Source organism: Peromyscus eremicus, chromosome 1, assembly GCF_949786415.1.
Source record: "Peromyscus eremicus chromosome 1, PerEre_H2_v1, whole genome shotgun sequence".
NCBI classification, from domain to species: Eukaryota; Metazoa; Chordata; class Mammalia; order Rodentia; family Cricetidae; genus Peromyscus; species Peromyscus eremicus.
In genome coordinates this window covers 81,549,837-81,570,361 of record NC_081416.1, presented here as the reverse complement: position 1 = coordinate 81,570,361, position 20,525 = coordinate 81,549,837, and the positions used below count along the sequence as shown (strand labels likewise).

Genomic DNA, 20,525 nt, shown 5'->3' with positions numbered 1-20,525 from the left:
TGGGAGAGGAGTCTCCCCTCTGAAGCTACATTCTGTCTCCTGAGGATGGGGTGGGGTGGGAGAATTAGATACCCTCACCACTTATGTGGGACATGACTGCCTTCCTGTCCTAAAACGAACAGGATAATGACAGAGGAGACACAGGCATAGTTCTTATAACTGCCGGGGTCCTTGTCCTGTGACCACCACAGGCAACAGCTCATTGGCCAGTCAGTCACTGAGTACACACCTCCTCCTTTGTGCAGCCATTGTGCACCATGCGGGAGGCCAGAGCCTGGTACACGGAAGGCCTGCGGTACAGTCCCCACTTCTGTAATGTTAATGACCTAGTCCTTGGTCCAGCCTGATGCTCAGGGAGATGAGAGTAGGAAAGACTGTGGCAGTTGACTGAGCCTAGGTTAGCTATAGGTCTAGAATGAGGAGGACAGGGTTCTCAGTGCTGGTCCCTGGGGCCCACCCACTTGACCTGGAAAGCCACAGGGGACTGGGACAGTGTGGTGCCAGCCAGATGCCCCTGGAGCACCTGGTATCAGAAGTGGCTGCAGACTTGGGGACCATAGACAAGTTCCCAGGTGCTGAGCCCTTTATGTCCCAGTGGTTCCTCCTCTCTCCTCTTCCTCTTCCTCTTCATCCTTCTTGTCCTCTCCTTCCTCACCTTCCTGCTCCTCCTCTTCTCCTTTCTTCCCTTCCCCTCCATCCTCTTCCTCTTCTTTTTCTCCCTTCTCCTCCTCTCCCTCTTCCTCCTCCTCTCCTTCTTCCTCCTCTCCCTCCTCCTTCTCATCCTCTTCTTCTTCCTCTCGCTCTTCTCTCCCTTCTATTCCTTTCCCCTCCCCCTCCTCTTCCTCCTCCTTGCCCTCTGATTCTGAGACAGATAATACCACACCCAGTATGTGAGGCCCCCTAGGCATGACTGACCTGCCTTCCTCGGGTGCTACATGGAGCCTGTGGGGATTCAGGGGTGCTTAGTGTACATCTGAGTCATACAATATGATTTTGAGCCTCAGTTTCCTCAACTATGAAGTCAAAGGACAGACTGCCTTCTCTGACTCCCTAAGGAGCCAGCAGCCACATGGAGGTTCTGGGGGGCTCTGAAAGAGTCTGGAGCCCTGAGAGATCTATGAGGCTCCAATCTACCTGAAGCTCCCCTTAGTCCTCAGGACCTGGTAAGGTGTGCCTTGGGATGACCCTAGAACATTCTTCTGGTTTTCTCCACAGGTGGACAGCCTCTAGGCTGCATGGCTTCATAGAGGATGAAGACCAACCCTGCAGGCTCCTCCCTAGAAACCTGTCGAGCTACAGGCCAGGGCGAGAAGGGCTGCCCTGTCTGCCAGGCCTGCGGAGGGGCCTCAGGCCTGGGGTCTGCTTCAGGGTCGGGGTCAGGCCTTGAGCCAGGGCCTGGGGCTGTTCTGGGGTCTGGGCTTGGACCTGGGGCTATTCCAGCACCGGGACCTGGTCCTGGCGCTGTTCCAGGTTCTGGCCCAGGACCTAGTGCTGTTTCTGTGACTGGGCTAGTACCTGGCGCTTCTTCAGGGCCTACTGCTACTCTGGGACCTGTGCTAGGAGCAGGACCATTACCTGGATCAGGAGCTAGGTCTGGATCCAGGCCAGGAGCTGAGTCAGTACCTGGGTTAGTACCCCAGCCAGGAGCTGGGCCAGTACCTCAGCCAGGAGCTGGGCCAGTACCTCAGCTGGTAAACGAGTCAGTACCTAGACCAGGAGCTGCACCATTACCTGGGCTGGGCCCAGGGCCTGGGACCAGACGAGGCTCTGGGACTGGTTCTCACCCCAGTGAATCAGTGACGCCCCCAGAACCAGCGCTACAGCAGAAGACTCAGGCCAAACCCACACAGGCCCCCCGACAGAAGGTTCTGGTAACCGGAGGAGGAGGCTACCTGGGCTTCAGCCTGGGTTCCAGCCTGGCCAAAAGAGGCATTTCTGTCATCTTGCTGGACCTCCGCAGACCCCAGTGGCCACTACCCTCAGGGACGGAGTTTATCCAGGTACAGAGATGGGAATCATGGGGGGGGGGGCTGCTGCTGGTAGTGACGGTGCTGGAGGTGCTGGTGCTGGAGGTGCTGGTGCTGGAGGTGACGGGGCCGGAGGTGATGGGGCCGGAGGTGACGGCGCTGGTGCTGACGGGGCCGGAGGTGACAGTGCTGGTGGCAGAGCTCAGGTGGACACATAGGATGTGAACCCGCAGTGGAGTCTGAGATCTTGGGCTCTGGAGTCAGATTTAGCTCCAATTCTTTATTATTTTTATTAAAAAAAATTTTTTTTTGGTTTTGGTTTTGGTTTTAGTTTTAATTTTGTTGAGACACGGTTTCTCTGTGTAACAAACAGTCCTAGCTGTCCTAGAACTCACTCTGTAGACCAGGCTTGGCTTGAACTCAGAGATCCACCTGCCTCTGCCTCCTGAGTGCTGGGATTAGAGAGAGGCATTCACCACTACCACGTGGCTTTATTTTTAGATTTTTGTTATCAGTGTGGGGGGGGCAGGATAAGTGTGTGATGTGTGTATGTATGATTACTCATGTTTGTGTGTGTGATGTGCATGTGTGTGATGTGCAAGAGTGTGTGATATGTTTGTATGTGTGAGTAATATGTGTGTGATGTATATGTGAGTGTATGTGTGATGTGTATGATGTATGTGTGTGTGATGTATATGTGAGTGTATGTGTGATGTGGGTGATGTGCATGTGTGTGATGTGCAAGAGTGTGTGATATGTTTGTATGTGTGAGTAATGTGTGTGATGTATATGTGAGTGTATGTGTGATATGTGTGATGTATGTGTGTGTGATATATATGTGAGTGTATGTGTGATGTGTGTGATGTGCATGGTGTGATGTGTATGTGTGATATGTTTGTATGTGTGAGTGATGTGTGTGATGTATATGTGAGTGTATGTGTGATGTGTGTGATGTGCATGGTGTGATGTGTGTGTGTGATATGTTTGTATGTGTGAGTGATGTATGTGATGTATATGTGAGTGTTTCTGTGTGTGCATGTGATGTGTGTGAGAGTGCAGTCATACATTTGCCAGGGGAGAACTCTCCAGAGTTGGTTCTCTCCCTCTACCATGATGAGGCCGGCCTCTCTTGTTTCTGCTTCTGTTCTACACACTCCAGTCTGGCCGGCTCAGAGCTTCCAGGCATTTTTCTCATCTCCACCTCCCGTCTCTCCGCAGGAGTGCTGGGATTACAGATGCGGGCCACCTCACCCAGCTTTCTGTGAATTCCAGGAGCCTTCAGGCTTGCTGGGAAGCACTTTCACTCTCTTGGCCATTCTGCATCCTCAGCTCCAGCTCTTAGACTTCCAAGCTTTAGTTCCCCCCCTTGAGCCCCCGTCTTTATGCCCAGAAAGAGGCAGTAATCACATGTACTTTACAAGGGGCTCGGAGAGAGTCGATAAGATAGTGCATATGAAACCCCCAGGCCAGCCCTGGGCCCCAGAGCCAGATGAATGGGGGCAGCGCCTGCTGATGCTCTGTGGAGCTGCTAAATCCTGGCCCACCAGATGCTTGGCCTGGGCTGGGTCACTGCCTTGGACTTGAACCTCTCACTTCTGTTTCAGGCTGATGTCCGAGATGAAGAAGCCCTGTACCAAGCCTTCCAGGGGGTGGACTGTGTCTTTCACGTGGCCTCCTATGGCATGTCTGGGGCTGAGAAGGTGAGACTCCCACACACACACCCAGAACCAGGCAGAGTGGTGTTCAAGTCCTGCCCCACCCACCACACTCTGATGCCCAAGTATGTCTTATTGTTCTTGCCTCCTCCAAAGAAGCACTGGGCACCCATGACATCAAACACCAGTTCTGGTGCCTTCCACCTGCGTGACCCAGGGCCGGTCACCTTTCCAAGCTGTCCCTTCCTCATCTGGAAAGGAGGGAGTCACTATGATTTATGTCACAAACTCTAGGGAACACTGACTGCAGCAGCGTCTACCAAAACGTATTCCATTGACTCAAATTATACTTATTTCCATATCCATAGCCTTGTTTTTAATAATAAACCACCAGGAATTATGCAGTGGTCCATTAGTTACTGGAATAAGAGTAGGGATATCATGAAATTCTATGCAGCCGTTCAAAAGAATGAGAGGACTCCAAAGTATGGATCCCCTGGCAACCTCCAACGTTCAAAGTAGTGTTTGGTATTCCCCGTTTACCTTAAAAAAGAAAAGAGGAAAGCTAAGAGCCAGCAAGATGACCCAACCAACTGCCTTTAATCCCAGCACTCAGGAGGCAGAAGCAGAAATATCTCTGTGAGTTTGAGGCCAGCCTGGTCTACATAGCAAGTTCTAGGACAGCCAGGGCTACATAGAGTGACCCTGTCTCGAAAGAAAAAAAAAAAAAAGTGCCTACTGCCAAGCTTGATGACCTCAGTTTGACCCCCAGGACCCACGGTGGAAGGAAAGAGCTGACTCCCACCAGCTGTCTTTTAAACCCCACCTGTGTACCACGGCCCTCACACACACGGACACATGCATGCACATGAAAAACAAGTAAATCAAAACGTGACATTTGTAGAGCTAGGTCAGATGTTTGCTGCATGCACAAGGGTATACAATGATGTACAGGTTCTCCGTACAAACATCCAAAGCCGTTAGCAGTTCCCTCTGGAGAGGGCAGAGGAAGACTTGGCATCAGCAATGTGAAGGCACTTTCCTCTTCATTAGATAGTTTTTTTTTTTGTTTTTTTTTTTTTTTTTTGAGTTTTATGTGTGTGGGTGTTTTGCCTACGGGTATGTCTATGCATCACATGTGTGCCTGGTGCCTGGGGAAGCCAGAAGAGGGCATCAGATCCCCTGGAACTGGATTTACAGACAGTTGTGAGCTGCCATGTGGGTGCTCGGAACATAACCCAGGACCTCTGGGAGAGCAGCCAGTGTCCTTGACCACGGGGCCATCTCTGCAGCCCCTGGGTATACTTTTTACTGTCTGAATTATTTTTAACCTTGTAGCTGTTTCCCCGTTCAACAAAAAACACCACGATAAGAATAAATACAGTTTGGGCTGGGGATGCAGCTCAGTGGGTAGACGGCTTGCTCAGCATGCACCCTGGGTTGAATCCCCGGCACCAATAAACCAGATATGGTGGCACACACCTATAATCCCAGCACTTGGCAGATGGAGGCAGGAGGATCAGAAAATTCCAGGTCATCTTTGTCTATATAGCTTGTTTGAGGCCAGCCTGGGTGACATGAGATACACTCTCTCAAAGAAAAATAAAGAAATAAATAAATTCGTTTGTAAACACAGCACCTCCCATTTCCCAGTGGCTTTAAATGAGGTCTGGGTTGTGCTGTTTGCTGGGCGCCTGGCACACAGGAACCTGTCATTGCAGACCCATTCTTTGTTTACACTCCAGTGTCCTCCGGGGCATGGCCACATCACCACATTTGTCTCAGATAAGGGGAGACTTGGTGGGGGCGGGGGCAGAAAATGATCCAACACGTTTGAAGTTACTTATCCGTGCCAAACTCCATGCCAGCCCATGCACCCTGCTCCAAGTACCCTTCAGCATGACTTCTGCTAACCCTGAGCTCAGCCTGTGGCCTCAGCCACGAGGCAGAAGGCAGCATGTGACTTCCCATTTCCCTCTTGTCTTCTAGCTACAGAAACAGCAGATTGAGTCTATAAATGTCGGAGGCACCAGACTAGTGATTAATGGTAAGCCCTCAGAGTGCAGTGTGCCCTGCAGTGTGATCCCTCCTCCTCTTTCTCCTGCCACTGGCTTAGCTCTGGGGTGGGGGTAGGGGTGGGGGCATCAGAGGCAAGACCCCCCCTGCCCTACCTAGACTGTACCAGCTGAAGCCAGTGGGAGGCAGACTATCTCCCCTGTGTACAGACCTGCTCAGGGCCCTGTAGGGAGCATCAACAACAGTCTTAGCACGTCTAGGGTCCCAGGGTTAAGGATGGCACTGAGGAAGGTCACAGAAATATCAGACAGAAGAATCCTGTTGGGCCCTTGGGATGTGTCCAACCTAGAGCTGCGCTTTCTCCAGCTCTAGGGCATCTTTTCTATCTGTCCCACCAAGTTAGCCTTTTCTTCCTACCTGCCCTTGACCGAGTGGCTAGGGGGCCAAAGGCACACCAGAAGGAAGAATAAGAAGCCCTGGCCCCCACATCCCAAGTTGAGGGGGGAGGCTTTTCCCTCCCAGGTAGCTCTAGATTCTGGAGATCCCTGATGGTATGGGGTGGGACATTAAGACTGAGTAGAAATGGGTGGATTTGCCCACAGAGGCCTCTTCTGAGCCCCTCCTTAGCCAGCTCCTTGCTCACAGTCTGATGTGGTGTGCATGTGTCTCCTGCAGTCTGTGTCCGTCGGCGGGTTCCAAGGCTCGTGTACACCAGCACAGTCAACGTGACATTTGGCGGAAAGCCCATAGAGCAGGGCGATGAGGACTCTGTCCCATACTTCCCCCTGGACAAGGTACCGACTTCTGGGGGAGATGGGGCAGGGTGGCAGGCTGGGAAGTGTCTGCCCAAAGGCAGGTGTTGATAGAGCCAGGTCTGTCTTATAACTCAGGGTGCATCCCAGCAGGATGGACTCCCGAGCTGAGTGGTATAAACTGTCTCCTATTCCAGCTTGTCGTGCCCTCGGAGGCTTCAAAATCAGATAGACCTGGCCGTGAGCCCCACCCAGCCTGGCACCTTTCACCCCTGTGATGGTGCAAGTTATCGTATACTCTGAACCTCTGTTCTTCATCTAAGTCTGATAACACCACGGAGGGGATTTGTAGAGAGCAGGAAATGAGATTATATGCGAAGATGTCACAGGAACACTAAAGGATGACATAGGACCACATCATCCAACCTGTATCTGACATCAGTGTCACAGGGCAGATGTTGCAGACTGGCAGGTGCCTCCCTGAGTCAGGATTATGCAGCCATGGGGTAGACTAAGCCCAGATGGGCCAGCATTGCCATCAACATCATGAGCCCATCATGATGACTGTGTTTTCCTTGTCCCCTGGCAGCACATGGACCACTACTCTCGAACCAAAGCCATTGCTGATCAGTTGACTCTCATGGCCAATGGGACACCTCTCCTAGGTGAGTACCATGGGGCCTGCTTATAACAAGCATGCCTGTCCCCTGCTGCCTCTTATGATTGTGTGTCTGAGGCCCTATATCCTTCCAAGTAACATCTCCGCATGGTCTGGGCCTTTGTCCTTCAATGTGTTCTGAGTACCTGCGTGTGCCTCCCCGACCAGGACACAGCCTGGACAGTCAGATCTCCTGCTTGCAGTCTGGTGAGGAAAAGACTGAGATAGCCTGACACTTGCTGTCTCTGCTGTCTTATGGGAATGGATTTAGTTTGGGCAGTCTGGAGCATTACGAATGTGTAAGGAGTTACACCTCTTTGGAGGGAATCATGCAAGAGAGAGGCTTCTGCACTGAAACTTCCTGGAGACACCCACCTCAGCTGTCTCTCTGCATTCTCTCCTCGGGCTACAGAGAAGCAATCATCAAATAGGAACAGCCCACACTTTCGTGCATTCTTCATGTCAGGCCCTGTTTTGCATGCTAATTCCATATGCAAAGGTTCATTCACTCCATATCATCCCTGAGTGAGGCGGTGGAGTTTAGGCATCCCTGGTCTTCCACACAGGAGCCAAACCCATTCAGACAATTTGCTTGCCAGAAATCATTGTTACTGTCTTTCTAAAGTTTAGAACTAAAAGAAACCAGCCAACAGGGTTTCCCTTTATTGTCAAAATTATCTATCCAGGCTAGAGGTGGTGGCACACACCTTTAATCCTAACATTCGGGAGGCAGAGGCAGGCGGATCATGAGACAAGGCCAGCTAGAACTACATAGACCCTGTCTCAAAAAAAAAAAAAAAAAAAAAAAAAGAAAGAAAAAGAAAAAAGAAAAGAAGAGAGAAATTTATCTGCCTGGGTCTGGTGACAAAGTCCTTACATACTATCTACTTAGAAAGTTGAAGCAGCAAGATCACAAGTTCAAGGCTTGCCTGGACTACAGAGTGAGTTCAAAGCCAGCCTGGGCTATATAGCAAGACCCTGCCTCAAATAAACAAAAAATTTTTTAAAAAGGGGGGGGGGGCAGGATATAGCTCAGAGGTAGAAAGTTTGTTTAGCATGAAGCCCTGTGTTCAACCTCTCTAGTAGCACTGGAAAAGACAAACAAAGGTGGGAACCCATCGGGTTTGGAGAACAAGAGAGGCTTGGAATTATAGATTCTAGTTTACACGGAGGAAACAGAGGCCAGTTAGCTGGCTTTGCTCAAAGTCACACAGCACCGAGCAGTTGAACTTTGAAGCCCAGGGGAGTCTTAGCCCCAGAATCCAGGCCTCACTCACTGTGCTACTCTAGAGGCAGCGAACCAGGTCCCTACATGTGGGCTCTTTCCCCTACAATATCCCTGCTTTCATGACTTAGTCTGTCAGTCCTTGACCCCTGATCCTGGGGTGCACATCCACTGTGTTCCCCCAGGATTTGATCTGATGCAGTTGAATTCCCTTCTCTGCCAGGGCACAGCCCCGTCACCTACCGCCAGGCCAGACACCTAATCCTCTGGCTGGGAATTATTTATATGCACATCCCCAGCTTTCAATGCTCCAAAGAGTCATGGATACCCTAGGCCTGCCCCTCTCTGACGTGGTTACCCAGTGTCCCACAGGCCACTGTTGGCTGCAACCTGACCTCCCTCCACCATGCCCCCAGGGACCCAGAGTTTAAACTTAGCTGTAAGGCTACAGAAAAGCTCAGACAACATCTGCCTTCCAGGAGGCTGACCGTGGTCACCAGGGGTGATTACAGAGGCCTGAGATCCAGGCTAGTCCTGAGATGGCTCTCACTTGAGCTGAGTGCCAGAGTCCTAATAAGTAGGTCACAGGGCCTTGTCAGGTGCTGTATCTTCTTGCACCTGCTTGTGTTAGTATCCTGCAACTCCCGTAGTGGTTTAGGACATTCTCTTGCCGTTTAAAAGCTAGAGCCTGGAATCCTGGGGTTAGCTGGTGTTAGCAGGTAGAACTCCCTCTCTGAAGGCTCTGGAGAAGGGGCCCTCTGTCTCCTCCAGCTTCAGGTGGCCCCAGGTGACCCTTGGCTCATGACTGCAAAACTCCAGTCCTTGCTTCTACCTTCCTGTGGCCTGTCTCCTCTGCTGATCTCTCTAAGACACTTGTAATTGGATTAGACCCAGCTGAAGATCTACAACGATCTTAACTCACCAATATCATTAATTACAAGCTTGAAGGCCCCTTTCCAAACAGCCACACTGGCAAGTCCTAGAATGTAGACAGATCTTTTGGGGACCACTCTATCATCCATGACTCTGGGCTTCATTGTAAAGGGAGGGGTGTTTGGTAAAGATGGAAGGTTCTGGCCCTGGCTTATTCACGGGGAAAGGGAGCATATAATGAAAGTGCCTGGAAAACAGATCTGCAGAAAGAACAGCCACCTGCTTTAGGAAGCACACAGGTCATGAATAGCTCCAGGGCCGTGGCTGGCAGGAGCTTAGGGCCAGTGCCCTCAGGGTTTGTGATCTTAATTCCGATGATGCCAAGAGTCACTTCCAGGTAAGAATATCTAAGGATACCACCTTTAAGGACCTCTGCGGGTTGTGGGGAGGTGGGTGCGATCCCCAAAGAAATTGGGCTGCTGGAGGCACAGAGTATCTATGCTGGGCATTCCATGCTAAATAAGGAGCTTTGAGCTCCCCATCCTCATGTGCTGTGGGCTCCCGAGCTCCATGTATCACTCCTCTGCAGGCCCCTGACCACCCTTTCTTGTGTCCTAGGAGGAGGCACCCTCCGCACCTGTGTGCTCCGTCCCCCAGGGATCTATGGCCCTGAAGAACAGAGACACCTGCCCCGGGTGGCGGTAGGTCCTCCCAGCCTTCCTAGGACCAGAGGCAGAAAAGTCAGGTTGATGTGGTGTGCATACTGACTGGACCATGGATTGCATCTGTCTAGGGGCAATGTCCCCAGGCAGAGACTCTCTATGCTGGGAGGTCACCCTGATGCCTACAAGTTCATAGTCCTCAGACCTACCAGGGTCAAAGTTCCCAGTATGCCAGCCAGGCCTCTGTTCAAGTCAGGGAGAAAGAAAGCCATGACACCAGAGAGACCTTCATGTGGGTACCCCAAGGGCTGAACAGTTTATCTCAGGCTGCCAGGGAAGGTTCTTCATGCCAGAAAACTCTAGAATACAGCTGCAAGGGGGCTCTAGGCCCCAGTGTCCTCACAACCTGGTCGGGAAGACAGACCGCACAGTCATAGCTTCAGCATAGTGAAGGCTGAGTAGAAAGATGCAAGAGAAAATGGGCCTGGCAGGGGGGACCCAGGAGGACTTCCTGGAGGAAGGGATGCCTACGGTGTTTGGAAGGAGGAAAAGGGATTTTTCTGATGAGCTGTGGTGATTAGAGAAAGCAAATGCCAGGTAAAGGAGCACCTTGAGCATGACCCTAGATGTGAAGAAGGTCACGGTTAATGTCGTCATCAGCAAGAGGTCCCAAAGACTAGAACTAATGGGGAATGCAAGGCCACAGGGAGCCACTGAAGGTCATCTGGCGAGTGCTGTTCTGGCCTGCTGCTTCAAATATTCCTTTGTGGAGTTCTTAAATGACCACGGGTTAACTACAGTGGCTTTTCACCACTTACATACTCAATTGAACGACGGCTGTGTGCTCGGTACTGTTCAGATCAGCAAACACAGAAGACAACCCTGCCCTGGTGTGGCCTCTGTTCTCACCCCAGGAAATAGACTCAAGTAGATTCAGTGTTGAAGTATAAAGAGTGTTGGAAAGTGCCAGGCACAAAGGGAGAAAAGAAAAATGGGTGGGGTGAGGGAATTGGGTTCCCGGGGGAAGTCGGGCAAGTCGCTTGGAGAAAGCCAGGTTTTAAGCCTCCCAGGGAGGAAGGAGCCAGGTGTGTCAAACAGGCTTTTGGAGGAAGAGCCTCCAGACACGGGGCATCTCTCAGACTTTCCAGGAGTACACAGACAGCCCTGGGGTCACGGCAGCACAAGCAGGAGAGGGGGTCAGTAGGAGAGAAAGCTGTAGTTTGGCTGGGCCAGGGCTAGAGGGGCATTGGGACCTTGTCAGCGTGTCTGTGTTCATCATCACAGCCCGTGTGCCTCTGTAGTCACCAGAACAGGGCCAGATATGGCTGTGCAGGGTAGATGGACGGCTAAGAAACTGCTCGAGTTCCCAAGGCGAGAGAGAGGGTGGTAGTGGGGCAGAAAGTCGGTTGGATTCGGAACAGATGTAATAGTTGGGGCAGCTGGGTTTACAAGTGCTTTGAGTGTGAGGTATGAGAGAAGTCAGGGAAGGTCAAAGGTGGCCCAAGGTCACCTGTGAGACAAGCAAGCAGAGATGTCCCAAGGACTTGGGACATGGGAGTTGGAGTCTAGCCTGTTATTGATTGGAAGCTGTGAGCATGTATATAGAGTGTAAAACCAGCCAGGTGAGCTTGCACTGTCCTCTCCCCCGCACCAGAACCACATCAAGAAGAGACTGTTCATGTTCCGGTTTGGGGATCGCAGGACGCGCATGAACTGGGTCCATGTGCAGAATCTGGTGCAGGCACACATGCTGGCGGCTGAGGCCCTCACCGCGGCTAAGGGCTATGTGGCTGTGAGTGTCCTGTGACATCCCTGCCCACCTCCCACCCCCGCAGATTGCAGGCAAGGAGAATCATGTCTCAGGAGTCCCAGGGTCACTGGGTTGGGTAGAAGCTTCAGAGAACATAATTAACTCTTCCACAGTGACCCTGTGACATCACAGCTACAGACTGGAATGGATCACAGTCTTCACGGAAGTACTGAAGAAACTGAAGTACAATGAGGTTGAATGAGTCCATTAAAGTCACACAGCTTGTCAGAGTGGTCGCCCTGTTACCAAACTTGGGGCCACAATCTGCACCCCAAGAAGCCAAGTTCAATCGCTCCTTTAGAAGCCAATTAAAAGAGTCAAATTAGGTCAGGCAGTGTTGGCACAGGCCTTTAATCCCAGCACTCGGGAGGCAGAGCCAGGCGGATCTCTGTGAGTTTGATCCAGGACCAGGCTGTGTAGAGAAACCAAACCAAACCCAACAGCCAATAGTAAAAAGGGGGAAGAAGGATGAAAGGACCCAGTCTGTCTTGGAATCCTGAGTGATATTAAAGTTTAATAGAGTCCCAGGAATATGCACATCTTGGCAGTCCTGGTCAAAGTATGGTCCTGTCCACCACTGATCATCCTTGAGTGGGCTTGGCTCACCTGTAAGCTGCTATGACGGAATCAAAGGGAGATAAGCTCCCCTCTGGCTGAGGTCCTTTTGTTTCTCCAGCATGAGATTCCTGAAGAAATCCCTGTCTCTTTGGGGGATCCGTTGTTTCCACAGTCAGATGGTCAGATTGACAGACAACTGGCCCACATCATCAACATCTCTCTAGAATATCATCATTTGGGCCAAACCAGTTACAGCCCTTACTAAGGTGTTGCCCAGGCCTGTCCCCAGAACTGCTCAAGAGGACAAGAGGGCTGCAGAAGCAGCTGGGAGCCATGAGAAAGGGTGGAGTCAGGCTGTGGGCAGACATCTGACTACACCCCTTCTCTCCTGTCACCCCCAGAGTGGGCAGGCGTACTACATCAATGATGGGGACAGCGTCAACCTCTTTGAGTGGATGGCCCCACTGGTAGGTGTTCTGATCTCCCAACCCAGAGCAAGACTCCAAAATCCCATCGTCTATCCTCAAATCCTTTCCTACCTCCCAAATCCAAGAGTCTACGTTAGGAAGCCCTGGCAGCGGCGTGCCTGAGTGGCTTTGGGTATAGCTGAAGCTGGGTTGTGGCTGCCCCTTTATGATACCATGCGTTCCCTGATTTTGTCACAGACCTCTTCCAAGCTTCCTGATTTACGTGATTCTGGCCACGTGAGTCTTCTGTTATTTCTTTTTTCAGTGGAACCCAGGGCCCATGCTAAAGCAAGTGGTCTACCACTGAAAGGCAGGGTTTGATTGTAATCCCTAGGCAGGTATGTAGAAGGTCACCAGCGCCTGGAGAGAAGAGCCTCTGAAAAACCTGTCCTCTCTCAGCAACCCACAGACCTATGGACCAGCCCTGTGTGGAAAGTGAGCACAGAAGCCCAGGCTAAAGGCGGAGCGGTTGTCTTGTACCGCTGTGCCAATGACAGCTCTAGTTTGTTCCATTTAAAGAGCGCTTTGAGGGGCTGGAGAGACAGTTCAGTGCCTATGAGCACTGGCTGCTCTTCCAGAGGACCTGGGTTTAAGTCCCAGCACCCACACGGCAGCTCACAACTGTCTCTAACACCAGTTCCAGAGGATCTGATGCCCTCTTCTGGCCTCCATGAGCACCAATCATACATACAAGCAAAACACCCATACGTGGAAAGTTGTCTTGTTTTTAATTTTCTGAATTAAAAAGCACTTTTGCCGGGCGGTGGTGGCGCACGCCTTTAATCCCAGCACTCGGGAGGCAGAGCCAGGCGGATCTCTGTGAGTTCGAGGCCAGCCTGGACTACCAAGTGAGTTCCAGGAAAGGCGCAAAGCTACACAGAGAAACCCTGTCTCGAAAAACCAAAAAAAAAAAAAAAAAAAAAAAAAAAAAGCACTTTTATTGAGATGTAGCTTACAAGCTATGCAGTTCACCTATGGGAAGGATGTCATTCAATATGGTTTTCCTTTTTTAATCATATTCAGAGTTACACAACCATCACCATAATTAACTTTAAAGCAGGTCTTCGTCTTCAGATAAGCAAAACAAGCCTGTACCTGTTAGCAATACAGCCCTGTGTACCCCACCCTACCTCTACCTCATAGGTATTTTACATGAATGAACTCATAGGATAAGTGACCCTTTGTGTCTGGCTTCTTCCCCACTTAATTTTCAAGGTTGATGTGTGTTGTGACTGTGTATCAGGTCAAGATTTCATTCCTTTTTTTTCTTTAATGTACGTGTGTATGTGTGCACTTGCACTTGTGTATACAAGTGCACATGTATGTGAGTACACATGCTTGTGGAGGTCAGAGGACAACTGTGGGTGCTGTTCCTCAGGCACTGTTTACCTGTCTTTTGAGACAGGGTCTCTCCCTATCCTGGCGCTCACTAAGTAGACTAGGCTGGCTGGTCAGGGAGCATCCCTGCTGGATTGTGTACTTGCATGGAGTTTCTGGGCTAAATGGTTACTCCAGGTTTAACTTTTCATTGAAGAACTTCCAGACTTTTTCCAGAGACTGCGGGATTCCTTTCTCCTCAGCAGTCGGGGAGGGCTCCCATTCTCTGCAGCCTGCCAGCCTTTGTTGGTTTGGCTGTGACCTGGAAAGGTTTTATGCAGGTGGACAGCTCCATTCATCCCCTGCCAGCCCGTTTCTTCCTGAGTCTCCTGCCTTCCACCCACTTGCTGGGTTTTATCTATTTTTCTTTAATGGTACAGTCAATTCTGGAAGAAAAAAAAATCAGATTCTACTTAAGGGCCTGGGAACATGTTCAGGTGTGGGTGGCCATAGTAAAAATTATATGATGTGAAAGAGTCTAAGTTAAAAGAGATGGCTTAGCAGGTAGAATCCCATTGCCAAGCCTGACAACCTGAGTTCAATCCCCAGGACCCACATGGTAGAAGTAGAGAACTGATTGCAGCAAGTTGTCCTCTGACCTCCATATGGTATCACTGCATGTGCATCCTGAAAACACACACACACACACACACACACACACACACACACACACACGAAAGAAAAAGATTTGTCCTATGTTTTAACTACTTGAGTTATCCTGACCAACTGGATCTCAGTTCTAGACTGGTGTGGAAACGATCACCTTCACTATCCCAAGCAGAGTGTGCACGCCTTTAATTCCAGCACCCAGGAGGTAGAGGCAGGCAGATCTCTATGATTTGAGGCCAGCCTGGTCTATATAGAGAGACCCTGTCTCGAAAAATAAGACTAGTGTGGGCTTGGGGGTCTCTCTGGGCTGGTGGGGTCCCCTGCCAGCCAGGATATGGGAAACAAGGGATCTTTCCTCACCAGCCAGTCCCTAAACAACCAGTTCTCACGTCAGACCATGTTCCCTTGCAGTTTGAGAAGCTGGGGTACAGTCAGCCCTGGATCTGGGTACCAACTTCCTGTGTTTATCTGACAGGTAAGGAACAGCATGGGTATTGAAGCTCCTGTATGCCAGGTACACACACAACATGTGTGTTTTACATTATTGGTAACTCAGGGCCTGGACTGTGATGAGGCCAGGGAGGCACGCAGGAGTAATGGAATTTAAATAGATTGGGCAGGTGCACCCAGCCTGACCCCGCACTCAGAGGAACACCTGTCTCTGTATCACCACAGCTGTGCAGATGTACTCATCATAGGCCTGCCCCCTTAAACGTGAGCCTCTGGCAAGGCTGGTATGACTGTAACTACTGTAAAAGAGGAGGCTGAGGCTCTGAGACCTGCCTGAAGTGGTGCAGGGAGGGGGAGAGGGGCAGCCTTGACACCTAGACCTGTGCTGGAAGGCATGCTGCCTGGTGGGGCAGAGGGAGCCCTGAGGCTCCCCCTCTTCCAAGGTCACCCTGATGCCAGGGCTTCTTTGGGATGTATGGAGGCTGGGACCTTGGATTCTCCCCCTCCACCCGCACATCAGTATCTGCTCCCACTCCCCTCTCCCACCCCACCAAGATAGCGTGTCCTGCTGCTGCCCTCTGCTGGCCTTCCCATAAGAATGCAAGTGGGCAGGCTGGAGAGACAGCTCAGAGGTTAAGAGGTTAAGGCTGCTCTTCCAGAGATGCTGCTGACCTGAAGGAATCCAGTGACCTTTGTAAAGGGACCCCCTAGCAACGCAAACAATGCCCCCAATGGATTTGTCCTGAGGGTCCCTCCCTCTCGTCTGCCCTCTCCCACAGCTGCACTGATGGAGTACCTGCACCTGGCCCTGAGGCCCATCTGCACCGTCCCCCCACTACTCACCCGCAGTGAGGTAAGTGTGCTGCTGGGGAGTCCTAGCCCGGAGCCTTTCTCCTCCCCTCCACATCTCCACTGTTGCCGAACACCCTGCCACAGATACTTCTCTGAGATCTCAGAACCTTCCATGTAGGCCCAAAGCTACAGCCCATTCCTTTATAATGCTCCCTACCCACTGTGCTCCCTACCAACTGTTTTTGCTCAGACTGTATTATAGACTGAACAGAGGACTGCTCCATGCAAGCTTCATAGCTGTTATTCCAGCCATAGGTGGCTTATTTTCTAGCCATATCTGGGGCTCCCAAGGGCAGGGTCCATAGCAGGTACTTTTTTGAACCCCAACTCTGAATATACACATGCATACTCACACAAATCTCCAGTGGCTCTAGGCTCATAATTCATGCTTACTTAACAATAAGTATGTATTAAGTGTCTTCTATACTATTCTCAGAGTTATGATGCACAGTTTATTTTGGGTTTTTTTGTTTTTTTTTTTTTCTTTGAGACAGTGTCTCACTATGCAGTTCTGGATATCCTGGAACTCACTATATAGAGCAAGCTGGTCTCAAACTCACAGAGATCCACCTGCCTCTGCCTCCTGAGTGCTGGGATGAAATGTATACACCATCACACCCAGCTGATGTATAGTTTTATATTTGCTCAGCATGTACCATTCAAAAAGAGGACATCTTGGGGCTGGAGACATGGCTCATCACTTTAGAGTACTTACTGCTCTTCAGAGCACCCAAGTTTGATTCCCAACACCCACATGCTAGCTCACAACCACCCATACCTCCAGTCCCAAGGGATCTAACACCCTCTCCTGGCATGTGCATAGTGTACATACATGCATGCAAATAAAGCAGTAATACATATAAAATAAATATAAAAACTTTTTTTAAAGATGATGTCTTAAGTAGACTGTAAACAGTAAAGTGACAGGTTATTTGGGATCTCTCATTTGATTCCTCCTAGTGCTAAATTAGGAAGGGCACAAAGATGATGTTCTCCACTCTATGAGAAACTGGGCACTAAAGAAATCAGTGGCTTACCCAAGATCACACCACATTGGAACTGGCTTCAGGATGCCAACTCCAGTTCTCCTTAAGCTGAAAGGAAGTGGTGGGGGGAGAATGTTCCAGAGAAGGCACTGCCCACCATTGTTCCTTTGAGCATCCAGAATGATGGAGGATAATGACAGTCCTTTAGTGTCATTTGATATTTCCTGCTGCTGGAAACTATTGCCCTGCCCATGAACAGAGGAGGAAATTAGATCCGTAGTGACGTTGCCTACCCAGGATCATCACTCACTTACAAGGTACCGATGGGATTTGAACCCAGACCTAAAGCTCCAGCACTACCTTGGAAAACACATTAGGAACAAAGAGCAAAACAGTGGCCAGGAGCACTGCAGACTACCCATAGTCGGGCTTCCTCTTGTCTCACGTGTGGGTTAACTCGTCGGCTCCAGGCCGCAGGATCTGAGGCAGTTTTGGGGGCTGTGGGTCCGTCGCCCTCTGCTGGTCAGTCTGTGAGACACCAATTAGCTCTCCAGCTTTTAGGAACCTTTCTATTCCTTGAGCACCTACTGTGTGCCAGGCACCGCACTGAACACTAGAGGTAAGAAGACTTGGTCCTTACCCCAGGAAGCTCACAGTCTAAAGAGGAAGATGTTCCAGAAACCAGGCAGCTTAGCACGGTGATAAGAGCTACGCTGGGACGGGAGGAGGAATTGCCCAGCATGCACTGCCACTGTGAGGTCACTGCTAAGCCTGACCTCTGAGAACACTGTGCCAGGACCTGCTTGCGTAGCTCACAGCTATGTCCCCATGGAAGAGGTGCTCGGTTGGTTTTAGGATATTTACTAACCTGCATTGCTCCAAGTGCTGACTGTTCTATCTGGGGCAAGGGGAGCAAGAACTGGTCTCTGCTTCCCTCATTAGGGTCCCTGGACCAGTGCTTGGCCCCAAGGGCGTGTCTGTGCCATGTGAGAATCACACAGCCAATGTCCAGCTAGAGAAGAATAAAAGGCCAGGTGGGAGGGCATCTCCAGACCCCAGCATGACAAAGAATATGGCCTAGGAAGTGGCTCTTCTATGTGACCCTGGGCAAGTCACTCAACCTCTGGTCTTCAATTTCCAATTATGGAAAGAGGAAATAGTGTCATCTCGGAGGACAAAATTATATAAAGGGCCCACACCAAGCAGAGTGGGAATTCTATAATCGATAGCTATCATTTATTATTACCCTAGAAGCAGGTGGGCCCGAGGCCAACTGGAAGCAGGGGAAATGCAGCTCAGACTTAAAGAGGAATCATTAGGCGTAACTGAATTCTTAGGGACACTTAGTTAAGCAGCTGGGAGGGCTGGAAGGCTGTTCTGGAGGCCCTGCCCGCTACAATTGGTATTGGGCTGGCAAAAGGAAGCCAACATCCTTCCTTGGAGATGTTTTTCTGGAGAACCGCTCCCCATTACAGGCAGGAGGCTTCCGGCTTCTCCCGGTGTTCAAAAATGCATCTAAAGGCCTCCAGAGGTCCAGAACAGCGCTAGGCTGGGAAGAGCAGCAGAGACGAGGTATTAAACAGGATGAGAATTTAGCAAGGCCGGAGGATGAGATCTAGAAAGGGCATCCAGGAGGCGGCGCCCTCCAGGAAAAAGATCTTAGAAAGGAAGGTTTCCCCTGCCCTCCCCCAGGGAGGCATCGGTAGGAACAAGACGCAGCGGCCAGTCTTTTTAAATCCTAGTGTTGACAGAGAAACAAGCTGCCCTCCCCCTATCCTTTTGGTCAACAAGGCCGAGGATGCTCTCCCCTCCCACTAGCCCGGCCCTCCACTGCTCCGCCTCGCCCACAGGTGCTCAGCGTGGCCGTGACGCACACCTTCCAGATTGCCAAGGCCCGCGCTCAGCTTGGCTACGCGCCAGACAAGTTCAGCTTCGCCGACGCAGTGGAGCGATATGTGCAGGCCACGACCCAGCAGCCCCGTGGCTTCACCACGCTGACGCTCCTGCGGCTGCTGCTCCTGCTTCTGGGGCTGCTCGGCCTGCTGGGCCTGACCCTGCACTTCCTAGGGTTGCAGCCTTTGCAGACCGCAGTGCAACACCTGTGATCCCGCCTCCGATCCCCGGCCTCGCCCACGTATGGCTCTCTGAGCTTGTGCTTGGCTTTGACCTCCTGAGTTAGGCTCGCCCCTACGTCCTGGCCACGCCCCCATTGCTGGCCACGCCCCGGCTCCACCCTCTAGGCTTGTATTAGTCCTCGTGTTTGGGCTCACTTTCTCTGCTCCGCCCCCCGAGTCTCAGCCACATTTCCCTACCTTTGGCTTCCTAATCCAACTTTTTATTCTTCTCCTGGGCTGGGCGAGGCGGTTGATGAAGTCCCAGCCTCCTAGCCTGCTTCTCCTTCCCAGCCATTTCCAGGCTCCTAGCCATTCCAGCCCTCTCCTCCGTGTATCTCCCGGTTTTTCCTGCTCTGGTTTCGCCCCTTCTGCCTCCACCCGTACGCTGAAGCTCCAATGCGGTTGCTTCTTTAGGACAGACCTTACTCCTCCCTCTCGCTCTGTTCCCTTCCAGCCGGGTTTTCGCCGTTTGTCTAAGTGGATGAGTTCTGGTTGGTAGAGTCTAGAATTGGACCTGTCTTCTGCTGCTTCTGGGGACAGTGGACCTCCTCCCCTGCCATGGCTTCTTTGAGTTTGTCCTGATTTTTACACAGATTTGTGTGTTGATTAGCTGGGGAGGGATACCCAGCCCAACTTGGTATCTTTGGGTTCTCGGTTAATGAGTGGAAATGACTCAGCACAGTAAAAGGTTTCAGTACCAGAAGGGGCAAGGGAAAAAAAAATTGCAAAAGAAAATTGAATGTCTCATAAAGGTACCAATGTAGTAGACAAAATAAGAGTTTGGCTGATCATATTTTATGATTTAGAGTTGTGTTCTTGTGCGTGGAATCAGGATGTCGTTCCTGCGGTGGAGGGAAGAGAAGGCACTCACTAGTCAACCTTCATAGGTGGTGTCCCTCACAGTGTGTGTCTGGTAAATAAGGAAGACTGTGTAAGAGTTTTAAAATACACTCGGCAGAATTTTATGTGTGTATATGTATTTTTTAAATCAATAGTAGTCATTTCTCTCTGTTAGTGCCCAGCACCTGCAGGAACTTGCATTTGTACGGCTTTATTTCTTTATTAAAGCCACTCCTGCAGGAGGATTTGTCACTGTCAATTTAAAGATGAGGCCAGGACTAGCTTGAAGTATCAGAGGGTAAGGGTTACTGCACTGTAGCTGCGTTTCCCTAGGCCCTGTGGGAAAGGTGCCGCATGGCTATGTCGGTTGCAGCCTGACTGTTCCCGGGTCTGGGGTTGAACTCTGGGGTCTACCTCCCTACAAATCTCAGGCCATTTGAGGTGGCCATCATTCTTACTCTAACTGTTGCTATGATAAAATACCCCGACAACAACTTAAGGAAGGATGTATTCTTCAAGGCATTTTCATCCGCGAGTTTTGTAATATCTACTTCCAAATGTCTCTTTCCCACCCCTTCGATTCTAACTGCCACCACCGTGTTACACTGTCCTTTCTCTGACAGGACTGAACGCCCCTGCTGGATTTTATGAATC

At 50.8% G+C, this 20,525-nt stretch overlaps 1 protein-coding gene across 2 annotated transcripts; it reads left to right on the top strand.

The window, feature by feature from the left end:
* The first annotated feature begins 1,250 nt into the window (after positions 1–1,250).
* Sdr42e2 (short chain dehydrogenase/reductase family 42E, member 2) lies at positions 1,251–19,879 on the top strand. Of its 2 annotated transcripts, XM_059251303.1 has the most exons (12): positions 1,251–1,305; positions 1,816–2,000; positions 3,572–3,667; positions 5,612–5,669; positions 6,314–6,432; positions 6,980–7,055; positions 9,765–9,847; positions 11,463–11,600; positions 12,578–12,643; positions 15,041–15,104; positions 15,859–15,932; positions 18,768–19,879. In XM_059251303.1, exons 1-12 carry the CDS (start codon positions 1,251–1,253, stop codon positions 19,020–19,022), a joined length of 1,269 nt encoding a protein of 422 aa, XP_059107286.1. In that variant the 3' UTR covers positions 19,023–19,879. The 2 variants fall into 2 exon arrangements, with proteins under 2 accessions (XP_059107286.1, XP_059107282.1); XM_059251299.1 differs by having other exon boundaries at positions 1,251–2,000.
* The last annotated feature ends 646 nt before the right edge of the window (positions 19,880–20,525 follow it).

Excerpts from the sequence above, each read along its gene's own strand:
- Sdr42e2 (XM_059251299.1), top strand. The coding sequence starts at position 1,251 with ATGAAGACCAACCCTGCAGGCTCCTCCCTAGAAACCTGTCGAGCTACA. Across the intron at positions 7,056-9,764 it reads CAATGGGACACCTCTCCTAG|GAGGAGGCACCCTCCGCACC; the intron begins GTGAGTACCATG and ends CTTGTGTCCTAG. Across the intron at positions 15,105-15,858 it reads TTCCTGTGTTTATCTGACAG|CTGCACTGATGGAGTACCTG; the intron begins GTAAGGAACAGC and ends CCTCTCCCACAG.